The sequence below is a fragment of the Xenopus laevis genome, chromosome 1S (assembly GCF_017654675.1).
Source record: "Xenopus laevis strain J_2021 chromosome 1S, Xenopus_laevis_v10.1, whole genome shotgun sequence".
Taxonomy (NCBI): Eukaryota; Metazoa; Chordata; class Amphibia; order Anura; family Pipidae; genus Xenopus; species Xenopus laevis.
In genome coordinates this window covers 144,407,717-144,434,947 of record NC_054372.1, presented here as the reverse complement: position 1 = coordinate 144,434,947, position 27,231 = coordinate 144,407,717, and the positions used below count along the sequence as shown (strand labels likewise).

The window sequence follows — 27,231 nt, the reverse complement described above, 5'->3', positions numbered from 1 at the left end:
GAGCCGACTGATATCAGCAGAAGACTTGGAATATCGGTCGGCTCCCTGATCGGCCCAGGCAGAAAAGTTTGATTGGGCGACTTTAAAGGCATCTGAACATCGGCCATTGTTAGTGCTGAATCTTCAGATACAAGTAGAATTCTATTGTTTCTACCTGTGTATCTGGCAATACGTGTGTATTGAAACGATTTTGAAAGATCTTTTCCAGGAAAGATCGTAATTGTTACTTCTATTGCCACCTTAAGTGGTTCTCAAGCAGTAATCATATATATTACAATTGCGCCCGCAGGCTTTAGGTGATTGCTATACAAGTCTCTGGCACATAGAATAATTTCACAGCATTGCTTATATAGTAACTGTGAGCCTGTGCCCTGGTGAAGTTATCCATGGCAACCAATCAGTTTCTTACTTTTGTTGTTATTCTTCAGCACTGATTGGTTGCTATAGGATCATGCCCAGTTTCCAGTGTTCGTAAATAAGCCCTATTGTGTCCCGCTGGCCTTATATTTTTTTACTGACATCCTTTGAGCACAACGTTCATATGACGTTTGATAGAAATCTACCAAGGCATCTGTGCGATGGAGGCAACTGATTCCATAGTCATGTTCATGTTGACAGCAATACACAACTCTATCTCTTGATAAAGTCTAGAAATAAATGTATTCCGGTGCACATTTGGCTGCAATAATTATAAATGGTGTTTGTTTTGTTTAGAATCTGCAGTTTGCTGTGACATTCAGTGAACCAAAGACAGAATATGATTTAACTATTGGGAAGTTTAACCAATTCCCCCACAAATTCAGGTAAATGGTGCATAGCAGTAGCCTTCCCAGGGTATTTCCTATGTACTCAAATACTACTATATAGAACTGGCAGTACTACGTTTGGGAAGATTGGATCATCAAGTGCTTTGCGAACACAAAAGACCTAAAAGTTCAATAGAACATTGCACTATTACATGCTCTCTACCAAGAGTTCTAGTTTTAAGAAGTCTAATAAGCCAATTATGTGTTATAGTTAAATCTATATTAATACCATTGTGCTTTCTGTTAAATAATTAGTAAACTAAAATAAAGAGTTGGAAAGAAACAAATGAGCTATGTATGATGAATCATAACATTGCCCCTTATTTAGCCCTGTTTGCTGCTGAATTTTTTTGGGTATATATGGAAAACACAAATCCTTTCCTGCTCTCTGGTTGATATCGGTGTCCTCATCAAATTTATTCTGCCTGTAAATTTAAAGATACTAATGTGTGATGCGAATGGTTAGAGGAGTATCCAGTGGCGTAACTACAGAGGAAGAAAACCCTGTGGCTGCAGGGGGCCCAGGAAGTATACGGGCCACACGAGGCCCTAATTCAATATACAATTTCAATCAATATTGGTAAAACAGGTCAATCTATAGACATTTTGGGGGCCTGAAAAATAATTTGCCCAACTATCCAGTTTTCAGCGGGACAGTCCCGCTTTTGACAGCTCAACCCGCAGGCCCATGTTTGTACTGGAAAGTTATGACTTTCTCTGCACTGAAGAGCCAGAAAAAGAAACAAAGTTTCAAACTTAATTGGCTTTTGGCAGAGAGCCCAGAACAGCCAACACATGCAAATAAGATACGTTGTAACAATTTTGAGATAAGCAAATAAGTAATTGTAACAATTTAGATAAGGAGGTCCCTTAGAGCAGAGGCACACAGGCAGATTTAGTCGCCTTGCGACTAATCGCCTCTTCTTCGGGGCGACAATCTCCCCGAACTCCCTTCCCCCTGCTAAAATGAAAAATCGCCTATGGCAATGCACTCACGGTGCTTCGATTTCCGAAGTCGTCTGAAGTTTCCTCGTGAGGCAACTTTGGGCGACTTAGGAAATCGAAGCGCCGCGAGCCAGGTGACTAAATATCTCCGAATCTGCCCGTGTGCCCCTGCCCTTAGGGAAAAGTTAAGGTGGCCATACAAAGGGAGATCCGTTTGTTTGGCGATGTCTTCAAATGAGCGGATATGCCCACATTGAAGTGGCTGATATCGGGCTGATCCAATCATGGGCCTTGAAAACTGAAAAAAAAAACACAGAAATATGTTTAAACTTTCATAACCTGCCAAATTTTGTTAAAATAAAAATGGTAATTAGGGGGTGTTGCCACAAAAATGGGCATGGTCAAAAAATTTGGCTGCAATACGCGTTTTTCCTCTTTTTATTTCCAAAATGTTGGGAGGTATGATTTGCTGCTGGGCCTAGTAATTTCTGATTACGCTACTGGAAGCAACCCATAAACTGGGATGTCCATTTCAATTTTATATATTTTCTAAGTGTTGAGAAAAATATGCCAGTAGACTGTGTGCTGTTAAGTTCATATGGATTGCCTTTACAATTGAATAGGCTTTGAGAGACAAAATACCTCAAATATATCTTGAAACCTAAAAATAGGCTGTGAAACCACGTCCAAATGATTACTGGTATCACATGTTCTGCAAAGCCGATACCACTGGTAATACATGGAATATAGACAGGCAGTTTGGCTGCTTTTGACCTGCCCAACAATTGGGCATTTATGACAGATCAGGGGTTGGTTTCAATAGACCATCATGTAAACCTGTTGGATTGTAGATGATTTGTTCTATTTAAAAATGTAATCTGCATTGCTTAATGTGGGTTGGAACATACGCCATCAGCAAAGGAGAAAGAAAGCTGAGCCACAGTTCCTGCCATTCCTGTTGGTCCAAAAAAACAAACAAACACTGGATAGCCTCTCATGCGGTATATGTTCAGTCTGTCACATATTATTGAGGACTGTCCAGTATATGGCCTCCTTAAGTCACAAATTGTGATAGAGAAGGGATGCTGTTTTTATTAAGCGGCCAGAAAATACTTGCTAATGTAGCCTGAATGTGTACATAATAAGCAATAATTATTTATTAGAGCAAGCAGCCAGGGGTAGAGACATCTCCATAGCACCAAAACAGATAGATGTAATCAACTTAACACTGCATTTCATACATACAGTATATTCAAATTATTCGGTAATAGTGGAAAAATATACCCCCATCCTAGTAACCCCCAGCAAGCAATTCATTTTTTAACTACTAAAAGCAAAATGTTGCTGTGTGTTACAAGACAGGTTGGCTTTTTACATACTACTTAGTAGCCTGTTTGCAACTGTAAAAAATTTTTTTTCTCCAATTAGCTGTATAGTACCGGTAGTTGTAATGCGCAGACCCTGTGAGAATTCAGCCAACAGATAATGGCAAAATGTTATGTACTATATATATATATATATATATATATATATATATATATATATATATATATATATATATATATATATATATATATGAGAATTCTGGGAATGATGGTTTGCTATGTGCCAGCGTAATTGTATCGGATCTCATTTGTGTCATAGGCTTATAGATGACTTTCCTTTGATTCTCTCGGTTTTTATTTTATGTTCCTAGTTCTGTGTGCATGTTGGAACACATTTGTACATGTTACTTGCCTGCTGGTAATTTCCCACATAACAGCTTCATATATAATTCCTATTAATCTATTTACACCAGTTAAAGCTTTAAAACCAGCATATTCCCGAGGCTTGTGGTTACCAAGGAGTTAAAGCATTGAAGCGAGGAAGCAGGCAGCCTTTGAGAAACCACATGCCTGCCTACAGCTTCAAATCGTGTTATCTTAGCTGGATTTGTCTGGCCTGGAGCTGTCTGCTGTTACCTTTTAGCAGCTTGTATTCAGCAGTTCATAGAGCAGTTGCTTGAGCGTTAGAGCTCTGCACACACGGAGCTGCAGCAGGACCTCTCTAGCCCACAGCACTGGAGGCATGGACCCCAAAACCTAAGCTAGCCAGGGCATCTCCAATAATTACACATGATCTGTGGTTTGGATTCTTCTTTTTTCTTTTTTTATTCTTTGTGTTTTATGCAAAGATCTCAGATCGTGCTCTGCCAGCGTCAGCGTGTAAAGTTGGTGCTTTGGGATGCTTGAGGGTTTATTTGCTTTAAGCTATGAAAAACCCAACAGGAGATTAAAAAATCAGTCAAGACCAAATCTATTGCTCACCAAGGATTTAAAATTAGTGGAAAAAAACTTGAATTTGGATGTGAAAGGAAGCTTTATGTTGGGGATTGGAGGATTACAAAGGAAAGGCTATGTCTGGAGAGAGAAATGCTTCACACGCTCCAAACCAGTAACACATAGCAGAGTTCCGGAGAACCGTGCTGGAGACTGTTTCTAGTTTTTATCCCCCTCATTTCTTACATTTCTCTGTTGCATTTGTTGGATTAATTCTTTTTATACTGGGGTTATTGTATGCACTGGATTAATTTGCGGATTATTACATTGTATTCTTAAATCCAGGATTTGACCATGGGTAAGTTACTAAGTGGTTATTGCTTTATGCATTTGTGCTAGGTATATGAAATATAGAGCACAAAGAAACAGCCATCCTGGTGGAAGCACTAGGAGCTGCCCTTTATATCATATATATGGATTGCCACTACTCTCATCTGTTTGGTGTACAGAATATTAATGTTTTGCATAGTAGCATGATTTCTATGGTATTTATTTGGCAGAGAAGCTAGTCCTATAAATTTACCATCCAGCAAGTGCATCTGTTTACTAATCGTAATTCCTTACATTTGTACAATTTCAGTTCTGTTTTGTGTGTACTGGGATAATATAGCAGGAATGGGATATATAATGTGTCCTTAGGGACTCTGTGAAAGAACCAAAATCTGCTAGGGCTTCCCATCTTTGAGGTTGGAATTGGGTTATTAAGAGTTAACCCCTGTGCTTTTGCTGTTTAGCCTCCCTTTTAGTGATAATTGACTCATTAACTATTTCCTGTACTGTGCCATTCGCTTTTCTCTGGCTGGAGCTTATCATACATACGGTTTGCTTCTCTTTCTTGGTATTTTAAAGGGGGCAAGCAAGGATACATCTGTTAGGGCAAGTAGAAGGTTGGTGCAGCTCAAGCTTATTGACTTACCTGCTGCGTATCCAGAATGCCTGAGTGCAGCTAACACCCTTACCCTTCCACATGCACATTCAATTTACTGCTTTTATAGTATATATATATATATATATATATATATATATATATATATATATATATATGGACTCCTGAGAAGAACATTCTCCATATTCCCACGGATTTGGAGGGTTTTTTTAGAGCTTATTCACTAAATCTCTTGATAAATAGTCCCTCTTTGTACCTACAGTAGCGTAGGGTTAATATTTACTGAACTAAAAACAAGACAGGCAGCATTCTAGTTCTGCCGTCATATTTTATATCTACTGAGTATTTTGAGACTGCATACAGCAGCTTTAAAGGCAATAACAACTGCATGCCACTGAAATAGGAAAAATCGTCAGGATTAGACACAGCGTGTTGCAATCGCCCTGTCCCTCATCTGCAGTAAGACAAGATTATATATAACCCCTTTTGGTAAAGCAACAAATCACAACGGCATCTGAATGCTCTGTATTCAATATACGCTAGCTTGCTGTGAGATTAGACTTTCAGTACAGAAACCTGTTTATTTTTTCATATAAATCCTAGAATCAGATTTATTTCTAACATTTGTCTTACAGGATAGATATAGATGTGTGTGTGTGTATATACATTTGTGTAAAAATATACATGTATATACAAGAATGAGAACTGCATCCTTCAGCATTTACTGAATTGTATGTTTTCTTTCCAAATGAAGCTTCTCAAGACAATTCTGTGTTAAGAAAAGGGATATACATTAATCATCACCATGATTTATACAGAGCCCTGTGATTTGTACAGAGCCACCATGATTTATACTTAGCCCTTTAAAAATATATAACAAACAAGGATTGGTTTTAGAGTAATTTAACAAGCAAATGCCACAGAGTAAAAATAGAATCATATGGCCATGCGTCTAGAAGCTTACAATCTAAACACTAGTATCTTGATATGTTAGTGCAGAATTTGTTATATAATAATTTGTATTTCCAGGGCTTTGCATATAGGAGCAACACGTGAAATGTGGCATTAGTAAATGCTAAATTGTTTTTATCTGTGTTCTCTGGACGATTTGCCAGAGCAGATTAAGAATGTATTCAGAAGTGGCCAATCCTGTTTGTTTTTCCCCAGCCAATTCTGAGCTTTGGAGGCTTACCCACCACCTCGGGATGTTACTAATTTAATAGGATCCATTGACCCATCAGACATCCTTCACTCTGTTCCACAGGGTTATTGGGTTGGCAGAACTAAACATTCTAAGTGTCATCACTTTAGTTAAGGACAACAATTCTGTCTAAGAACATATTCCTGTAACTCCTTTAATATCAGCTGGTGGAAAAACTGCTCCAGATTAATACAGACTTCCATAAAAAAAAACACTGTCGCTTATATCCCAACAGACAATGGCAAATGTGTAAAATGTTCGTTCTGGATAGATCCAGGGTCATTGTACTTGCCAGTGTCGGACTGGGATGCCAGGGGCCCACCAGAAAACCTTAGACCATGGGCCCACTTTCCAAACTGTTATTCCTCCTCTCCTCACTCATCCTCTTTAATCTCCTAGTCTTTTATATTTACTTAGTCTATTCTTCCATTATTAAATTTTTCCCATAAAGAAATAAGGAATGAGCGTGAAATTGGCCACATAGTTAAAAGTAAAAGGGCCCACTGACACCTGGGCCCACCGGGAGTTTTCCTGGTATCCCGGTGGGCCAGTCTGATACTGGTACTTGCTGCACTTCTGCAGTAAGTGAACTGCAGTTTCAAAGGGATGTTGGAGGGTGTTACTTGGGAATAGTATTTGAGCAACAGATTTTAGGAGATTGTATGCTACAAATCTGTATTCTACATGTGGCCTACCTGAGTCCAGTCCTCATTATGCTAGTTCATTCATTTGGTAATGACTTCATATATCTTGGGTTACATGACTGATTTGTATGTCATAATTGAACTCTTGTTATTATTTCATTTATTTTAATAAGCACCAACATATTTAACGGTGCACAATTGATATCCCGACACACTGACAGGTAGGTAATGAGGTCCCTGCTTGCAAGGGCTTGCAATATGTCTCATCCCCTTGGGTTACAATCAGAATTAGTGACACCTCTCATCTTTCTACCAAAAAGCCAAGTGAGCTCAAAATATCATACATCTAAGCGTGAAATTCAATCTTGCAAATCTGATGAATGTGAGCATTGCATACTTTGTGTGTTGGGTAAACTGTTATATTCTTACCTCTCCTGGAATTCTTTTCACTTGCACTCCTAACGTTAATGAAAGGATCTCACAAGTGTTCTCAGCAGATATCCCTTATGCTAAAGCCATCTTACATTTGTTTTGAAGGCAAATGTACAGTCTAGCTGTTAGTAACTGTACTTTTGTATATTAGAGTAATAAAGTAATGAAACCTTAATGATTTATTTCATTTTGCTACAGTGTAGCGCTGGCACTGTATAAATAAATGGCGATAATACAGCACCGTTTATATATTGCATAAATACAAAATATTCCCCCCCTCTCAGAATCCTGGGTATTGACGTTAGTTTACTGATCTTAGCTTTCTGTTTTTCTAGAGAAACTATGGTACATAGAGTTGATCATTCCTGTTAAAGCATTTGTGATTATGGTTCAACAAGCTAATGATTAAGCTTTATTATCAGTACAGGGGGAATGCCCTTGGTGTCCTGTTTGTGATAAAGCCTGTACGTATGTTGGTTGATAGGGGATGGAATCTTCTTTGGACAAGCTGGTGATGTTGCAACTACCTAGTTGATTATGTTTAATTAGTATAATGTATACAAATGTATCTTTCCCCTCTGGTTTGATTGTGTTATTAGTAGCCTTTATTTTGTGTAGAGCTAGCCATACAAAACAGTGGCCTAAATGTCCTCTAGCCTAATGCAAGCCACAGCCATAGTGGATTTGGAAAAGCTATTTGCCAAACAGATTAAAATAGATGTCATAACAAATAAAGCAGCGAGTGGTCTGAATTTTCTGAGCTCCTTTGGCAGCAGAGAGGTTAACCCGATCCTCTTTTAGCAAGCACCGCTAATCCCTTTCTATCCCTTCATATCCCTTCTCCCATGCAGATTACCAAGCAAGGAATAATTAGGGGGTTACAGTTCACCTGTCACAGGCAATAACTCAAGTCTTGATTCACTGACACATCTGATATTACTGGATAAGTCCATGGGGTGATCGGCTTTCTCTTGTTCTAAAACCTTCGCTTGTTGGGAAATCAGTTGCTTAGAGTGCTTTAGGATCAAGCTGTGAATTCTAAATAAGCAGATCTCAGAATTCATATTTGTCTAACTCTCATTAAATGTCTTACCTTTGTGTGTGTGTGTGTGTGTGTGTGTATATATATATATATATATATATATATATATATACATATATATATACACGTTGATGTAATAAATACTTTATCTTTTTGAAGAAAATCCTGGTGTGCTTCAGCTTTTTCTGCCTATATATATATATATATATATATATATATATATATATATATATATATATATGTGTGTGTATATATATATATATATATATATATATATATATATATATATATATATATATATGAATATATATATATATATATATATATATATATATATGAATATCACTCCAAGGACTTAGTTCATTTCAACGAGAGAGAGAGATGCTTGACTAATGTCAACCCTAGGAGGATTGTTCATCTGCAACAATAATATATATATATACGTATATAGTGCAGTACTGGTATCTACAGAGAATCATCCGTAGATACCAGTACAGAGACAAACAGCATTGCACTTATAATCCATATGTCTAAATGCAGATATAGAGAGCAGCTTTTACTTAAAGAATAGAATACGATTTGCCATTATTCTTTAATGTGCTAGGACTTGCATTGCTCTTAAATATACAGTGAAATGTCAAGAAACAATTTCTTTGCTCAAAACATCCTGCATGTTTTCATTTAAACATATAAATGGCGCTTACCAAACTATTTTGCTTTTGAGGGCTTTAGCAATGCCACCTCAACCTATATACACCCACCATAGGTGCTGTTATATTGGTGTGTAAGGAGAATGCTACTGCCAAAGCCAGTTATACTTTGTATGTTCAAAGTATAATGAATGAAAGATAAACGCTGCTTTTAAGTAGAAAGGTTAACAGTAAGTAATGCTGCTCTGAGTCCTCTGTCAAAATAAACACAGCTTTTCTTTCCTTCTATTGTGTACACATGGGCTACTGTATCAGACTTCGTGTTTTCAGCATAAACTTCCAGGGCTAGGGCTTGAGCATGCTCAGTTTGCTCCTCTCGTTTTCCCCACTCCCTCCTCCCTGCTGTAATCTCAGCCCAGAGCTATGAGTTAGCGGGGAGAAATTTAGACAGGAAGTGATGTCACACCAAGCTAATATGACAGCTGTTATCCTAAACAAACAGAGAGCTTCTAGAGCTGTTTACTTAGGTATGGTAAAACATTGTGCAGAGTAAATATAACTATTATGGCTAATCTATTGGTAATAAACAGCTTTGGTAGCTTCCTGCTCCTTTAAGTGATAAAAAACTGAAAGATAGTTGATATAGCAGAACATAAATAGAAATGCCAGTGTTCCCAATCACCGCAGGCTTGTTCTAGCCTCTGTGTGCAGTGATAATGGTTTGGACAGCTGCTTGGATTAAAAAATATGCTGGGAAATCTATCTCTAGGCCTATTTGAAAAGTTAAAACCAGATCTGGGCAGTAGCAGAACCGATAAGACTGGCAGAAAAGCAGGTAAGAATCAATCCAACACTGCCTTTCTTTTTAATTAGTGTTTGTTTTACCTTTGTTTTGTAAAATAGAATTCAATCCGGTCTTTCAGCAGAATGGCAGGGTTACCCATCATCAGCTCAATGGATTTGCCAGCATGCCCCATCAGGATAACTTTTTCACAAGATTTTGATTGCAGTACAAGCAGGATTTTTTTTTCATCTCATTTTATTTTCTGAAATTAGATATCCAGAATTGGGTGCTTCTATATAAACTTTTAAAATGGACTTGCCATACTGCTTGCTTCAGCTAAGCCATTGACATTAGCTGAAACATAATGTTGTTCTGTGCAGTTTCCTTGTAACTGAAGCAAGATTTGTTGCAGGATGCCATTCTGTTTGTCATGTTAACCCCCGGGCTGAGATCTGTTTGTTTATTTTTACCATGAACCTTATAAGTTAAATAAATGTTACTTTCTGAAAGCAAAAAAAATGGTTTTAAGTTGGTGCGGTTGTGCATTCATGAATATACTCCCAAAGAAGCAATGTAGGTGGATCCCCTTTTAAAATATTGGGCACAGAAGCACATGTGTTTGTCATTTGGCAGAATGTCTGATTTGTAATGGTAACTGAAGGCTCTTAATAATGGATGCACACATTTCATGTACCTTTCTCCCTATGATTTCACTTCCCTGGCATGTATCATATTTCACGCACTGATTTATGTGAACTAGAAATGGAATGGAAATTCACTGCTTACATTTAGCTTTGCAGAAACATTTAGCAGTTAAGGTAGAGATATTTAAAAGGGGATTTAATGACCCTCCCACCGCGCAAGTTTGAAGAATAACCTCACATGGGCATGACGGATCAGTTGATAAGTCAGATCAGGATTTCCTCTGTGGTGTCTAGCAGTTGCATCTTATAATCTCAGTACAAAGTGTTGAGTGCTAAGTTCTACACAGATGTCTTTTCCTCTTGTACTCTGTCTCTTGCCCTAACCTTGATTTAAAAAAAAAAAAAAAGCTCAGTAGCAAGCGATTTGCTAAAAAAACACAGACTTACATTCATAAAAATATTTAAAACGTTCTGTTTCACATGTTTCTCCTATGCAAAAAATGTAACACTTATCTAATATGGTATTCTACCATCTTTTATTAACCATGGGTTTTTCCAGGACTGAAATGATTGTTATATTAATGTTGGATCCACTACTTCATTTTTCCCCTGACCGAGACTTTCCGTGCAATCTGCCATTTATGCGCCATTACTTGCATAACAGCCATAAAATATACCCTTCGGTATTTTCAGGTTGAAATCCGCCATCATTTCACATGGACAGGTGGCTTCAAAATGAATATCAAGTAGCAAGGATAATATTAGGAGGTCACGGGTATTTCTCATCCAGATAAAAAGTGCCAGCAGAGGAATCCATTAAGTGTGGAGGTAGTTTCAGTGTGATATTTTTCCAACAAGTCATTTTGTCAAATGTCACACCTGCTAAAGCTGCCCTGGTTAACCATAAGTGAAAGTGATGTGCAAAATGCTGAGACATAAAAAATTTTAGGTTGGAAAATTCAAATTCACATAGGTTCCAAATGATATGAAAGCAATGTTAGTCAATTTGTTAAAGGAGAAGGAAAGTATGTTTGCACTTGGGGGTGCCATATGTTAGGCACCACCAAGTGATTTTATTGACTTACCTGAAACCCCAGGCCAGTGTCGGACTGGGACACCAGGGGCCCACCAAAAACCCTTAGACCAGGGGCCCACCCAAAAACCTATAGACCAGGGGCCCACTCTAAGTATTATTTTCTTCCTCTCCTCACTTAACCTCTATTCTCCTATTCTCTTTTCTTTACATACTATAACCTATTATTTCATCTATTTAGCCTCTTTTTTCTCATAGAAATAGAGAATGACCATGAAATAGGAAAAATGTTTAGAAGCAAGAGGGCCCACTGACACCTTGGCCCACCGGGAGTTTTCCTGGTATCCCGGTAGGCCAGTCCGACACTGCCCCGGGCTGGTGCTCCTATCAGCAGAAAACTGCACCGGCCCGAGCACCACGGATCGATCCTCCTCCCATGTCTTCTTTCTTCAAATTTCCAGGGGAAAACGCATGTGCAGTAGAACGAAATAGCCGACATTTTAGTTAAAGTTCGGCTTTTTGTTCTACTGTGCATGCGGAATCACGAGAAAGAAAGAGGAAGACGGAAGAAGATCTCTCCGTGGTGATCACTGGTATTACCCGGGGCATGTTTACTGCTGATAGGAGAACCGGCCCCGGTTTTCAGTTAAGTCAATACAATCACTTGGGGGTGCCTAACATTCGGCACCCCCAGGTGCAAACAGACTTTCCTTCTCCCGTTAAGAATGTAGTAACATGTCTCCCAGTGGGACAGAAGCTGCACCAAGCCTAACATCACCATACACAATGCCAAGTGGCAACTGGAGTAGTTTAAGCACCACTGACTGTCATTGGGCCCTGGAAGATTAGTCTTGAGTTTTCATCATCTGGCTGTCTGACAGTTGATCCTGGGTTTACCAGATGCCAGGATAATGCTACTTGCCTAAATACGGCATAAAGTTTGGTGGAACAATATTTGGCCTGGGAAGGTTTTTCATGGTTTGGGCTAGATCCCCTTTTTAGTGAAAGCAAATCTTAAAGCTACATCATTAGGATGAAATTGGGGGGTAAATGGTAGAATGGTGAAGGCTAAAATAATATTTTGCTGCTCCATAACTGAATGTTATCAGATGGTTATGGGTGGGAGGGTGAACGCCTACATGCCTCCCTGGTTCCACCCCTACAAATAAAGTACTGCTGAACTCGGGCAATGTTCTATTTGTGGGGTACACACAGGTCTTTGTGCTGTGAAACCAAGTGTAGGGACTTGTAACAATTCAGTAACACCAAAAGCCAGTGTGCCATGTGCAAATATTCCTTTGGTTAATTAAATGAGCTCCCATGTTACTATACAAATGTCTTTGAGGGGTTTGTAGGTCCAGTAAATAGTTTAATTTATAAAATCCATTCATTTTATTTTAGCCTTTCCCTATAATTATTTTCAGAGTGACAGATCCATGTATAATATAATTAATTTATACTATGCCTGATTCATTTATACTTTCTTCTATGGGCATTTATAATGCTGATATGTAAAGGGGAAGAAAAGTGGCAAGAAGTGTTTCAGTATCATAGGTCCTGATGACGTTCCAGATTCAATAGTAAAATATTTTGTTCAGTATGAAAATGTCATTCTCATAATATAATGTAACAATTGTTAAGATATGTCCCACCATATGTCCCAAATGAGATGCCTGAAGTCATACTGGCACCTATCAGGTCTGAGAGTGTAAAGGATCACATAAGGTTTGTCTTGTTTTAAATCCCAATGTCCAGTTTCAGTTTTGAACCACTGCACTCTTAACACTAAGGAGTATCAGACTGTGTAAAGGGGACATGTTAAAGCCTTACTTTCCCCCTTGTTTTAATGCAAAGGCTGAATATGCTTCTATACTTACTGCTAATATGAACTAGGTAAGTATAAGCATAATTTGAAGTTAAGACAAATGGTAAATGACTCCTTGTTGGTCATTATTTATTAGGTAGCTGCTTGTGATAGTGGCACATATTTATCACTTTGTTCTGGTATGGAAGATTGTTGTGCTTCGCTCTGGTTTGTTTGTGATAAGAATTCTATCTGCTGTAGAGAAGTGCCTTTTTTTTGCTAGCAAAGGCCCTTGAATTATGCATGGCCAATTTCCAAAGCTCCAGTTTAAGAGCTGATTGTGTCCTTGGGATATATTTACTGGAGACTCTGGTTTGCTGCCTTGGCCTCCCTAGAGTGGCCACTTAGATGGTTGATGGGAATTCAGACTAATTAGAATAATAGAAAGCAAGCTTGGTTATTACTGGAGATTTTGTATTTTTATATGGATTAAGGAATAAACCCAATGTATGTGATATCATTTCAATAGATAAGAATGATTGCATTGAATCAATTTACTAATTTTCGAAACACTATCTTGGCATGCATCTTGCTTTAAACTTTAGATAGTAAGATGTTATTTCCCAAGGAAAAGGCTGCAGGATATAGAGTTATGGCAAATGTAGAGGATTTATGCTTCAAACGCAGACATCTGTGCTTTTAGAATAATCTCCTGTGTGTGCCATTGCCACTGAGATAGCCAGACACTGATATTCTACAGCATATTTATTCTTTCCTCTTGGGGAAATTCTACACTTTCTCAGATGTATCCTAGCATTTATTCCTGCTCTTATTATCCTTGAGGAGAAGTCTAAACTTTTCAACTTTTATTGTTATTTTACCATTTGAGGACTTTGGAATTCTGGGAAAGAGTGGCATCATTGCCTGGCATTTTATATTTGGCTAAATATTCCAACTTCATTGGTATGCCAAGATACCAGTGTGAAATGATTTTCCTGCATATTCTTAAAATAAATAATAATCTCTTTTAAATATTTATAGCCAATTTTCCAATGCATGCATACATTCTTTTTTATTCCTTCCTGTGTCTGCTGCAAAACTGCTTCTACAAGACATTTAGAAACATTTAAAGATGTCTGAAATCCATGCTGACCAATAACTTCATACTGATAGTTGCATTGTATGACCCACAACTTTGGAGGCCAAATTCGACACACACACACATAGGAACCTTCAGTGCTCGGGTCGATGAGCTGTAGATTCACAGTGGTGTGCTTGGCATTACAGTCATTGTGTGAACATGGATTTGTCTTACAGGATCATTTGTTGGGCAGATCTTGCAGCATAAAAATATAGTCCAACACAATGAAGCAATACAACATAACTTTTTGAATACCGTTTTACTTTTATTATTTACGTGTTCTAGGCTAATTAGAGCCACTTGCTTACAGGGGCGTAACTACAGAGGAAGCAAACCCTGCAACTGCAAGGAGGCCTAGGTGGTATAGGGGGCCCCATGAGTCTCTAATTAAGGAGCAATATTAATATATATTGGTAAAACAGGACAGCCTCCTGAAATGTTAGGGGCCCTAAATATAATTTGCTGTGGGGCCCCTAACATCTAGTGACGCCACTGCTTGCTTGCTCCTGGTTACTGCACTGGAGCAAATATGTTCCATGTTAATAAACAAACTTGATTCAAAATAAGAATCAGAATGTTGGGCTATTCTCCAGATGTAAAGCCAACCACGTAACTCATTGTGTGCTGTAAAATTTATTTATTTCAGAAATGTTTGTATGTGTATCTGTTCAGTAAGATGGAAGTGCGAGTACCTTAAATGGTGTGATGGGTCACAATTTTGTTGTCATGTGATAGATTGGATTTCAAGATTGTGCTGTATAAAACACTGGCAGATTATGTGCTGCTTTGAAAAAGACAACATTATAGGCTTGATGCATTTGTACCAGAGCCACCTTGCTTTTACTTTATTATCCTCTCCAGATACTCTGTATATGTGTATATAGACTGTGCTTTCTGGGAGAAACCCCTCTATTCTCCTATTGACGCTTGGGGCAAACTTTCATTTTATTATGTATGATATGGCACTCCTTGAAGTAGAGCTGAAGCAAGTAAAAGCGGCTTTGTACAGTCTTCTCTGGCAGGGCAGGGGGTATAGGAAAATGTTATATGAAAGCAATAGAATTGCAGCCACGGGAACTAAGCAATGAAGGCCTGCTGGGAAAGTGATGTAGTTGTGAGCTTCGATTATTAAGCTTTCCAATTACTGACTCAAGCTGGCATGCCACCCCTGAAACACATACACACTGCAAATAAGGTAATGTCATATCACCAAAATGCAGTGGATATTGCCTTTTACTCGTGGTATAGAAGGGCATATTGATTTTATAATTATAGAACTCATAGGATAAACCCTTCAATCATTTTGAATCATTTTTAAGAAAAATATATCTGACATATTTGAAGTCATGGATATTGATGTACATACATTGTGCTGACATTCCCAACCTTAAAATAAGAACAGACATCTGGCTAAATAAGTGATGCTGAATTGCAAATCTCTCCAGTCCAATAACAGCCAGTGCCCTGTCGTTAATTCCTGGAACTATTGCGAGAGTCAAACACAATGCAAAATAAGGATCATGGGATATACGAGTTGCAACTGGCTTTCCCTTTCTATCATAACTGAAGCAGGATATAAAGAGGCCCTACTCATTTGAGACAGTCATGTTAATTTTGCCATTACTTGCTGTGCCACAGGCATGTCTTTCCTATCAGCATGATATCTGCTCCCTAAGCCCCTCTCTCGTTTTTCTCTGTCAGGTTTGGGACCAATTTACATGCTTAAGCTGATGCAGCCATTGAGCATTTCAGCGGGGTATCAATCTCCTGCAGAAGCAGGGAATATTTGATGGTTCTCCCTTCCCAGCATGTGGCAATCGACTGCTGTCAGGAGCAGCCTGTGTGCAAAGCAGAATCAGAGAGATTAGCCCCATCTGCTATTCTTTTATCTCCAAGGGAGTTTGGTTTTCTCTCTGCAAATCTGCTGCTTCAGGCAGCTGTAGCTCCAATATCCACTATTACTGTATTTTTGCTGTTTTTTGGGATGAAAATTGGAGTTAAGATTGAATCTCCTTAGAGAGCATTTTTACTTTAACCTCTTCAATGCAAGTAGTGAACTGCAGCTAAAGTCATGGCTTGTTATTTGCAAACGTTTCAGTCCTGTTTGAGTCAAAGAACCACGTGTCGGACTGGGCTGGCGGGAAACCGGGAAAAAACCCGGTGGGCCCCGGCCCAGACCCAGTCCTAGATTGGCCCCCAAACCAAAAAAAAAAAAACCTGGGCAGCGCAGTGTGCTTGTCATTAGCGCAGGTGCGCGGTTGGCCGTTCGTTCGTGCATGCGCGATGTGGGCCTGTAGTTCGTGCAGTGCGTCTTCCACGCGCACGGCACACTGGCTTTTTGCGCATGCGCGGGGGCCCCCGAGGTTCAGGACCCGGTGGGCCCCCACTGCGCCAGTCCGACCCTGGTCACCCACCGCTCAACTGCAGCCAGAACAGGGTTTGTGTGAGGAGCAATAGATGCTTTTAATGGACAAAAATGTATCCAGCAGTTTCCCTTGTTGTCTTCAAGCCCTCAACTGCAAAGTACTTATCATATTCTGCATGTATTGGCTGATTCCAGTAGACGTCTGCTGCTTTGGGAGTGTACTTTGGTTTTGGTATAGCACCAAAAAGCAATTTATCTAATTAGCTGAACATACAGTTGCCGTAATCCCCTGTTTGTGGATCACACTTGGGTAAACTGATTTTTTTTTTAATTCTTTTTTATTTGTGGAATATTTTTTTTAGTATGCAGTGTTTTTCTTTGCACTTGTATGAGGCATCATCAGACAGGGTATCACACAGTAAAAGACACAGTCCATAGACTAAAAGATCTGCTCGTTTGGTGACATCGCTAAACGAGCTGATCTTTCCCAGATATGCCAGGCATGGCTATATCGGGGGTAATCTGAACGTTCGGCCCTATGGCAAACCTGTATGATCGACCAAATGACCGATCTCCGCCGGACGAAAAATGTCGGGACTCTCCACACACGGTCTTTGCGTCTATGGCCACCTTTAGAGTCATTGTGCTCTCCTGTGATCATTTACTGTAAAAGTGTGTGCCTTTTATTGGTAGATTTATATTCCATACATGTTCTCTTATAGTTATGGGGAGAAAGCTCATTTACACAAGTGAACATGCCACGGGCAGATTTCCTTGATGCTTGATGAACCATTTGTATATGGCAATTGCCTTTTTGACTTTGGAGTTTTTTTTCCGGAGGAAAACTCGTTTTGAATTCAATTCAAATTTTCAGGTCGGGGCTATTTGATTAAATATTCAAATTTCTTCATAAATCTCCCATTTGAGTTGTGAGTACATTCGAATGTATAAGAGTAAGGGTCAGGGGCACACAGGCAGATTCAGGGAGATTAGTCGCCCGGTGACAAATCTCCTCTTCTTGGGGGCGATTAATCTCCCTCAACTGCCTTCCCCCTGCCTTCCTGCCGGCTAAAATGTAAACCGCCGGGATGGCACTCGGCTCAATTTGTTTTCCGAAGTTGCCTCATGAGGAAACTTTGGGCGACTTCGGAAAATGAATCACGCCGAGTGCCATCCAGCCAGCAATTTACATTTTAGCCAGCTGGAAGGCAGGGGGAAGGCAGTTCGGAGAGATTAGTTGCGCTGAAGAAGAGGAGATTTGTCGCAGGGCGACTTATCTCCCTGAATCTGACCGCGTGCTCTGACCCTAGAACACATAAATTAGAAATTTGACCTTTGATTAATAACCCCCTAAGAGTTAATTACTGCCTGGTTTAATCCTCATCACATTCAGAGTAAGCACAAAAGAAGTACAAGATGTTTATGGCAGTAAATATTTGGGATACTTTCTAAATAAAATAGAACCTAACATTCAGATTTAAAATGTAGGCTGATGTATACAGTATATGTAGTCCTTACAGATTAACTATTGAGCTAGACTCCATTGTTCTAATAGGTATGTGTTTATATACATAGTTGACTACATTATAGTCAATTAATCTTTGTCGTATATAATGTAAGTAGGCCTTCCTTATAGTTTTCTTAACAAAGGTCTTTCCGCCGCTTTAACCTCCCTGAAGAATCTGTTAAAGCCATAGAATCTACAGTCAAGAGGTGCTGTAAACTGTAAGAACAGTTGCCTTTTTTTGCTAATACTTTTAACAGTATTATGTTTTCCCAGTTATTTGTCTAAGCCTAGTTCTTACGCAGCTTGTTGGAACAAGACCTCACTGTGGCAGGGCACTGAGAGGAGGGGAAAGAGACAGGGCTTGGGTACTGACAAGAGACCCTATGCTTCTTGTTCTGGCATGGATTCATTTGTGGGTATTCATCACCAATACTGCACCTCAACTTGCTCTGCCAAGAATTTCTCGCAGCTGGTATTAAATCAGCCGGTGCTTTCCACCTCCTGCTGCCTGCCGTTATGCTCTGCACAGCACAGTTCTACGCTTGTTATTGCAATTTTCTTGAGCGCTTTTGATTTACAGCTGTTTTTACGACCATTGAGACGGCCACAAATTTAGGAAATCTCATAAAACAGAGAGAAAACGTCTCCTTCACAGCTCCGGCAGAGTTCTGGCAGGACTGCTTTATTCCACTGAGCAGGATGTGTAAACAATATTGAGTCTCCAGAGTGACTGTATCAGTACAGTTAAGTGGTAACAGCTTGAAAAATGCCTTTCCCCCTATTAGAGGTAAAACTTTCAATAGCCCCCCTGGCTGAACCAAATTGGTGACATTTTGCAGAAGGAAGAAGGGGATAATCGTATATGCAAAAAAGCAAAGGAAAGGGCAAGAGCTGGAAAGATGTCAAAGAGTAAGCTGAACATAGGATAAGCCATGGGAAAGGAGCCAGCGCTGGATGCAGCCCCCTGTAATGGATCTTTCACACTTCCTTTTCAAGATTTTCTTCTGCATTTTCAGAATGCCTGGGCTTCAGAATTATTACTTAGATCCCTATGGCTCAGCTCAATCTAGTCAGTGGCTGACTCAGCATATGGTTCATAAAACTGAAAATTAATGTGCAATGCACAAGGGCCAGATGGAATAAACCCCTGGGTTCTAAGAGAGCTTAGTTCAGTTTTAGACTGGCCCCTATTTCTGATTTTCTCGAATTCGCTTTCATCTGTTATGGTACGTATGAATTGGAGGAAAGCTGATGTCATTCCAACATTTAAAAAGAGATTAAGATCTAAAACTCGCAATTATAGGCCAGTAAATTTGACATCTGTAGTGGGAAGATTATTTGAAGTCCAACAAATTGTATCCACACCCTCTCACCCTTGCCTTCAATGATCCTAGTGAATGGCATTATGAGCAGCAATCAGCATGGCTTTATGAAGGATAGGTCATGTCAGACAAATTTGATTGCTTTTTATGATGAGGTAAGTAAGATGCTGGACAGTGATGCAGATGTGATCTATTTGGATTTGGCCAAAGCATTTGATACTGTGCCCTACAAACAACTGCTTTCTAAACTACAGTCTTTTGGTCTTAATGAAGTCGTTTGCACGTGGATAGGAAACTGGCTACAGGATCGGGTACAGAGGGTGGTTGTTAATGGGACATTCTCTACTTGGAGTAAAGTTCTTAGTGGGGTCCCTCAGGGCTCGGTATTGGGTCCACTTTTATTTAATTTGTTCTTTAATGACTATGGGGAGGGTATTGCAAATAATGTATCAGTGTTTGCAGATGACACAAAACTATCCAGCCCAATTAATTCCATCCAGGATGTGGCACTTGCAACAGGATCTTGACAAACTGGCAATCTGGGCAGCTAAGTAGCAAATGAGATTCAATGTTGATCAATGTAAAGTCATGCACCTGGGATGTAAAAATATCCAAGCCACTTATACCTTTAATGGGACTGCACTAGGAAAATCTATAATGTAAAAGGACCATGTAGTCCTTGTCGATAATAAACTTGGTTGTAGCAAGCAATGTTAGTCAGCAGCTTTAAGGGCAGATAAGGCTTGAGCTGTATTAAAAGGGGCATAGATTTGCAGAAGATGGGGCTATTCTTCCACTGTATAGAACACTGGTAAGGGCCCATCTGGAATATACCGTACGGTTTTGGTCTCTAGTACTCAACAGGACATTATTGAAATAGAGAAGGTCCAGAGATGAACTAAGCTGGTCAAAGGTATGGAAAATCTTAGCTATGGGGAAAGACTGGCCAAATTGGAGTTGTACACGCTGGAGAAGAGGCGCTTAAGGGGTGATATGAGAACTATGTATATATATATAAGGGGATCATATAATAATCTCTCTAATGCTTTATTTACCAGTAGGTCTTTTCAACTGACGCAGAAGAAAAGAGGTTCCTTCTAAATATTTAGAAGGGTTATTTTACAGTGAGAAAGATGTGGAATTCTCTTCCTGAATCAGTCATACAGGCTGATACATTAGATAGCTTTAAGAAGGGGTTGGAAAGGCTTTTTAGCATAGGAGGTAATACAGGGTTATGGGAAATAGCTCATAGTACAAGTTGATCCAGAGACTAGTCCGATTACCATCTTGGAGAAGTAATTTTTCCCCCTCTGAGGCAAATAACAGATTGTCTTTCAATTGGATATTTATTAAAATGATGATTCAGCAGTAGAAAACCCAGGGTGAAAGTCCACTAATATGCATGGGCTTAGCCAGCGCCGGATTTCAATGAGGGGCACCCCTAGGCCGCGCGGTCCGACCAGGTGGCCGGGCGGTCCTAGCGCCCACCTCACCTCCCCAGCGCGCCGGCGAAAAAATGCCGGCGCAGCTGCTATAATTGAATGGGTCCCCATAATGCGGCTGGGCGGCATGCCGCCCCTATTTTTTTGCCGCCCTAGGCCCGGGCCTATGCGGCCTTGCCGTAAATCCGGGCCTGGGCTTAGCTATTAGACATGGGGCTGTAGCATGGAATTCTGATTCCAAGATACCTCCTCCCGCTGCCTGCTGAGTTTACCATCAGACTTCCCAAAGTCAAGTTGGTTTGTGCACAGATATTTTGTACTATGCTGCAGTTCCTGGTATTAACATGTTATTTCTTCGTTTAGGTTAAATAACATTTTCCTCGTCCTGGCATTTTTTTTGTAAGGCTCCTGTGCTGTAACTGTGCCTGCCATAACAGAACACGTTTTAGAAAGCCATAAAGAACACACACTAAAAATGTGTCTATAAGAGGTGGGGCAGGTCTTTCAGGCACATTATTATTTATATATTTCTGCTCACCCAGGTACATTTTCATTCCACTTAAAGGATTTATTTCCTGGGGAGAACACTGCTTGATGACTTGGTATAAGGCTTAAAATGCCTTAATATATGTAGCTATTAGCCAACTTGCTCAGTGAAGTTTTTACTCACGAAACCAAAGTGGAGAAGCCTGCCTATAAAAGTCTTGCAGAACTCATGTGCTGCTTCTCCCTTTGTTGAAAATACTGTGTAATTATATTAAAACATTATAACAAAACATTATCCTAGCAATTTGAAATTGACTAAATGTTAATCACTTTCCATTCCACAATCGGAATGTGATTCTAAAATGAATAGAAATAAAATGCAACATTTAGCAAAAGTTGTGTGAAAAGTGGTGTAACCATGTATAAAATCTGTTTCATTGAACTCTGTTTAATGAAATGAATGAAATAAATGCTTATTCAGTTGGAGTATTGAGATTGCTTGTGCTAAGGCAGAAGATATTGCTGCATGGTGTGGAAATAATCCAGAAAGCTCCAAATTATGGAAAGGCTGTCTCACATAGATTCCATTTTATCCAAATGATCTAATTTTTTAAATGATACCTTTTTCTCAGTAATTATAAAACAGTACCTTGTACTTGATCTCATCTTAAATATAATTAATCCTTATTGGAAGTAAAACCAGCCTATTGTTTTTTTATTATGTTTACAAGATTATTTAGTAGACTTCAGGTATGAAAATCCTTGATCTGGAAAACCCCAGGTCCCAAGCATTCTGAATAACAGGTCTCATCCCTGTATACGATTTTGTTTTAATTGTAATAGAAAAAAATTCTATTAAATATTCTATACATAGAATGTCTTTTGAGCCCTTGGACAGACCAGTTGTCATAAAAGTCTTTTGGAGGGCCTCATGTTTACACCCATATCTTAGTCAAGTTTCAATGTCCTTTTGACTTGGGTGGTTAAAATAACCTTTTCAAGGCCAAATTAAAGACCGTCCTGCTTCCCAGTTCTTTTATTTTACTTGAACATTTCCAGTTGCCTTCAGTGAGGGGGTGCAGCTATATAGTTGTCATGACTTATGTGAAAAGTGCATTTGTTCACCCATGTCAAGAAAGTCTAGCATAGTCTCATTCATGATGGATGAGCCACCATCCCTACCACTGTCTGATGCTTCCCTAATTATTTCCATGTTTGTGTTGCAAGTCACCCATGTTGACCTCCTTCCTCTTGGCCAGTGCTTCTTGGCCAAATTAACCCAATTTAATCAGCTTTGTGACACAAACATAAGTTTTGAAGTTTTGACTCTTTTCTCTTGTAGGAAGAAACATCATATTAAGCATAGAGATTTATTTGTGCGTCACAAACCATTGGTTAAGAATCTGTAGCATTTACTACATTGTATTTATTACAGGCATTGTGCATCTTGGTTGATCTATACAAATGGAAATCTAAAAACATACATAATATGCATTATATTTTACCCTATATGTAAAAGCTGAGATTGCCTTTCAGCCACACGTTCATATTCATCTTGGCCATCCATCTTTCTCTGTTACTGTGAATGTCTATAATGCTTTAGTGGCACTTATGCTGAAGCCTGTATTGAAAATCCAAGCAGCACAGTTAATCACTGGTTTCATTCTTCCGAGTTAAGGAAGATAAGATCCGTTTGTTAGGCGGGGGAGACCCGTCAGAAGTCCCCATATATAGGCAGATAAGCTGCAGAATCGATCCAACAGATGGATATCGGCTGCTTTAATCTTCCCGTGTATGGCCACCTTTACTAGATTGTTATGAAGTACAAGCAAATATCAACAAGAGAACAAAGAGGTACATAAGCATTAGACTATGTCATTAACTTGTTGTCTCTTTCTTCCCCCTATAGGGCTCCAATGTTGGATCTGAGACTCTATTCTCACCAGTTGTCTCCACAGGTAAGAAAGTCAAAAACAAATTCATTTCACTCTGAAGTGACATTGTTTTCTGCGCCTCTTTTACTAGAGCAAATATCTTTGATAGCATATAACTCAAAGCAACGTCTCAATATATATAGGTTAATTTAACATATTCAGTTATTTGTAATTGGAATTTAAATCACTGTTTGTTTATTCTTTTCTGATCTTTGGTTCCACTTGAAGCATTGTAGAAAAAATCAAGTCTGGTCTGCTAATCAGCTGGCTTCTACATTGTTTAAGGAGTTAGAAATAGTTTTGCAGGGAATAATAAGAGTCAGATTCAGTAATAATTATGTTTACAAATACTTTCAACATCACTAGATATGTAAACCGTTTGTATATTGGAAAGTTGCTTAGAAATACACTGTCTTCATTAAGTAAAATTATCTTTTTTTTAACGGATATAACTGATTTCTGGGACTGGGACACACTGCCGCTTTGTATAATAAATAATTTGTTTTCTACAACAAGTATATTTAAAATAATATTATATTCTTCATAAAGTCTGCAACTGATTGATCACTTATCGTGTATGTATGGATGCACCGAATCTACTTTTTTGGATTTGGCCGAACCCCTGAATCCTTCGCGAAAGATTCGGCTGATTACCAAACCAAATCCGAATCCTGATTTGCATATGCAAATTAGGGGTGGGAAGGTGAAAACCTTTTTGACTTCCTTGTTTTGTGACAAAAGTCACGCAATTTCCCTCCGCGACCCTAATTTGCTCGGTTCGGCCGGTTTGAAGGATCTGCCAAATTCTGCTTAAAAAGATTCAATCTTGGCCGAATCCCGAACTAAGTCCTGGATTCGATGCATTCCTACTTGTATGTGAATTATGGATTTTCCCCATCCCAGAATGAGTTGCATTTAGTGTCTTGGCTAGTAGCATACTGTCTGTAACTGTTAGACTGTGGGGTTAACCCAAATTTCCAGTTTAGGTGTCTCTCCTGAAGTGCCATGCACTAATAACACGTGATAGATTTCTAAGCTTATTTAACAAATGTTATAGGCAAATACTTGAAACATTTTGCTTCTGTGAAATATGATTGGATACAGGGCTTGTATTTCCTTCTTGGAAATCTGAAACAGTGTCACATAATCTGAAACACACTGCACACAAGCTGAAATGGACAGTGTGTACCATTCTCATTTACCATTTATTAAATATGCTGTAATCCTGAATAGGAATGGTTATTTGTGTGTGCTTGAGTAAGAAAGAAATGTTCCTTATCAGTGATACCATGTGACTCCTGCTCCCCAATGAATAGTGCCCTCCTGTGGTCATAAAAATACTAGAATTTGAAATGCTTTTTCATTCATTTGTCATTTAACTTGTAAATAAAAATAACTTGTAAAATATAGGATTGCTCTCTTTAACCCAGCAAGGTGCTATCTCCTTTCTGGATTCAGTGGATCAGTATAATGCCATTTACCAGGATGTGCAGCATAGTGCAGTTCCATACACATTCCCCCTTTTTGAATATGGTTTAAGCCATGAACATTCAAATGGTTGTCATGTTAAAGGGGTGGTTCACCTTTACGTTAACTTTTAGTATGATATAGAATGGCTAATTCTAAGCAACTTTTCAACTGATTTTCATTATTTATTTTCTATAGTGTTTTAATTATTTAAAAAAATAAAAATAGAGACCACTCAAGATAACCGCTTTTTCCTCCCCTGCCAGGTGCTCAGTCCTCAGTGTCCCCACTGTATCCCACGACAAACTCAACAAGCACTTCTGGACAGGATTTATTGTAGCAGGTTGCTGGACAAAGAGGCCTAATGTGTTTCAGGATGAATTCTCTTAGCCTTAGCCTATGATTAAGGGATTTCATCCTGAAACGCGTTAGGCCTCTGTGTCCAGCAACCTGCTACAATAAATCCTGTCCAGAAGTGCCATCTATGTTGAGTTGGTCATTTTAATTATTTACCTTTTTCTTCTGACTCTTTCCAGCTTTCTAATAAAAAAACAAATGCTCTGTAAGGCTACAGATGTATTGTTTCTATTTCTGATTACTCATCTTTCTATTCAGGCCCCCTCCTATTCATATTCCAGTCTCTTATTCAAATCTGTGCATGGCTGCTAGGGTAATTTGGACCCTAGCAACCAGTTTGCTAAAATTGCAAACTGAAGAGCCGCTCAATAAAACCCTAAATAATGCAAAAACCACAAATAATAAAAAATGGAAACCAATTGCAAATTGTCTCAGAATATCACTGTCTACACCATACTAAACGTTATACTGGAACCCTAAATGAAGTTGTGATTGAGCCACTCAGACCTGAAGATCTGGCTGCTCTCTAAATTCAGGCCAAATTTTAATCTGATGTCAATTGTACCAGCAGCACACCAAGTTGTAGTCATGCAAAAAGTGATTTATTTAGCCCAAAAAACACATATCAAACGGGCAACGTTTCGGGCCTGAGGCTTCATAAAGGGTTCAGAGGGCCCAAAATGTTGCCCGTTTGATATGTGTTTTTTGAGCTAAATAAATAACTTTTTGCATCACTACAACTGACTTCCCATGGCAGGCGTGGATCTTCCAGTTCAGCAGCAGACACCAGTGATTGGATGTTATTTTGTGGGAATTTGAGCTTTCCGTTCCTGTTAATTTTAATCTGATGGCAATACTTCTTATAATACACTCTTGTTAGGGATTGTGACTGTTGAGCACATTTTAATAACAGGCGTTCTTGCTCAGTACACCTGAAAATAACCATGGAGTAGTTTAGAGATGTGCCAGATTTAAATATATTAAACACTTGAGAGTCAGCATTACCAACCTCAATATCTACAGGTAATTGCTGGGAACTGGAGTGAAATATGTATTCTCTTGTTATCTGTGGCGCTGGCTCAAGGGCAGTGTGAATAGAGAAGACTTCTTCAGGCTGTTACAATTTTAGGGCAAACCAGTGATGAGTGTTGTGGAGAATAGCTTAAAGGGAGGTGTCTGTGGTAGAACAGGTGTAGCATTGGAGTCCAACTTGCAGCACTTTAGCTGTTGATAAATTATAACAACACTCTTGATATATATATCTTGCTATATATATATATCTTGCTATATATATATATATCTTGCTGATGTTCAGTTTTTCTTGTTAATGTCCATACTGATAGACTCAAATCATGGGTCCTATAAGGAAATGAGGCAGGATCTATAGGGAAATAAACTCTTTTTTTGTGACTGTGTTGGCGTATCCGTAAGCAAAAGCCCATTATGCAAAGGCATATGCACTGGTGATCTGGGGCAAGATTTATGTTTCTGCTCAAGAAATAACAAACAGCAAGATTTTTTTCTTAATAAAACCAATTATTCAAAATGTATGTTCAACCCTTACCTCTATGTTGGGACACAGACAAGCATTGCAGCAAACTTACGTTATGGTTTTTTTCCAAAAAATGTAATGCGTAGACTTTGCGTAGAGGGATTTTGTCTTGGAAAAACATGGATTTTTTTTATACAAAATGCATCAGTTAATAGTGTTCCTCCAGCAAAATTCTACATTGAAATACATTTTTCAAAAGAGCAAAAATATTTTTTTATATATAATTTTGAAATTTGACATGGGGCTAGACATGTATTTAATTTCTCAATTGCCCCTAGTCATATGACTTGTGCTCTGATAAACTTCAGTCACTATTTAGTACTGCGCTGCAAGTAGGAGTGTTTTCACCCCTCCCCCCCCCCAGCAGCCTATCAAAAGAATAATGGGAAGGTAACAAGATAACTACTCCATGACACCTGCATTGTTAAAAACGCTCTCGTTTGAGAACAGCACTCAATAGTAAAAATCC

At 38.9% G+C, this 27,231-nt stretch overlaps 1 protein-coding gene across 9 annotated transcripts in view; it reads left to right on the top strand.

Moving 5' to 3' along the window:
- The window catches only part of LOC108707141 (autism susceptibility gene 2 protein), a 279,082-nt gene that overhangs the window by 216,998 nt on the left and 34,853 nt on the right, over positions 1–27,231 (top strand). For all 9 annotated transcript variants that reach the window (XM_018244147.2, XM_018244153.2, XM_018244149.2 and 6 more), the window contains one exon: positions 23,362–23,410. In XM_018244147.2, coding sequence (XP_018099636.1) covers positions 23,362–23,410 — 49 coding nt within the window. The remainder of the gene's footprint in view (positions 1–23,361; positions 23,411–27,231) is intronic.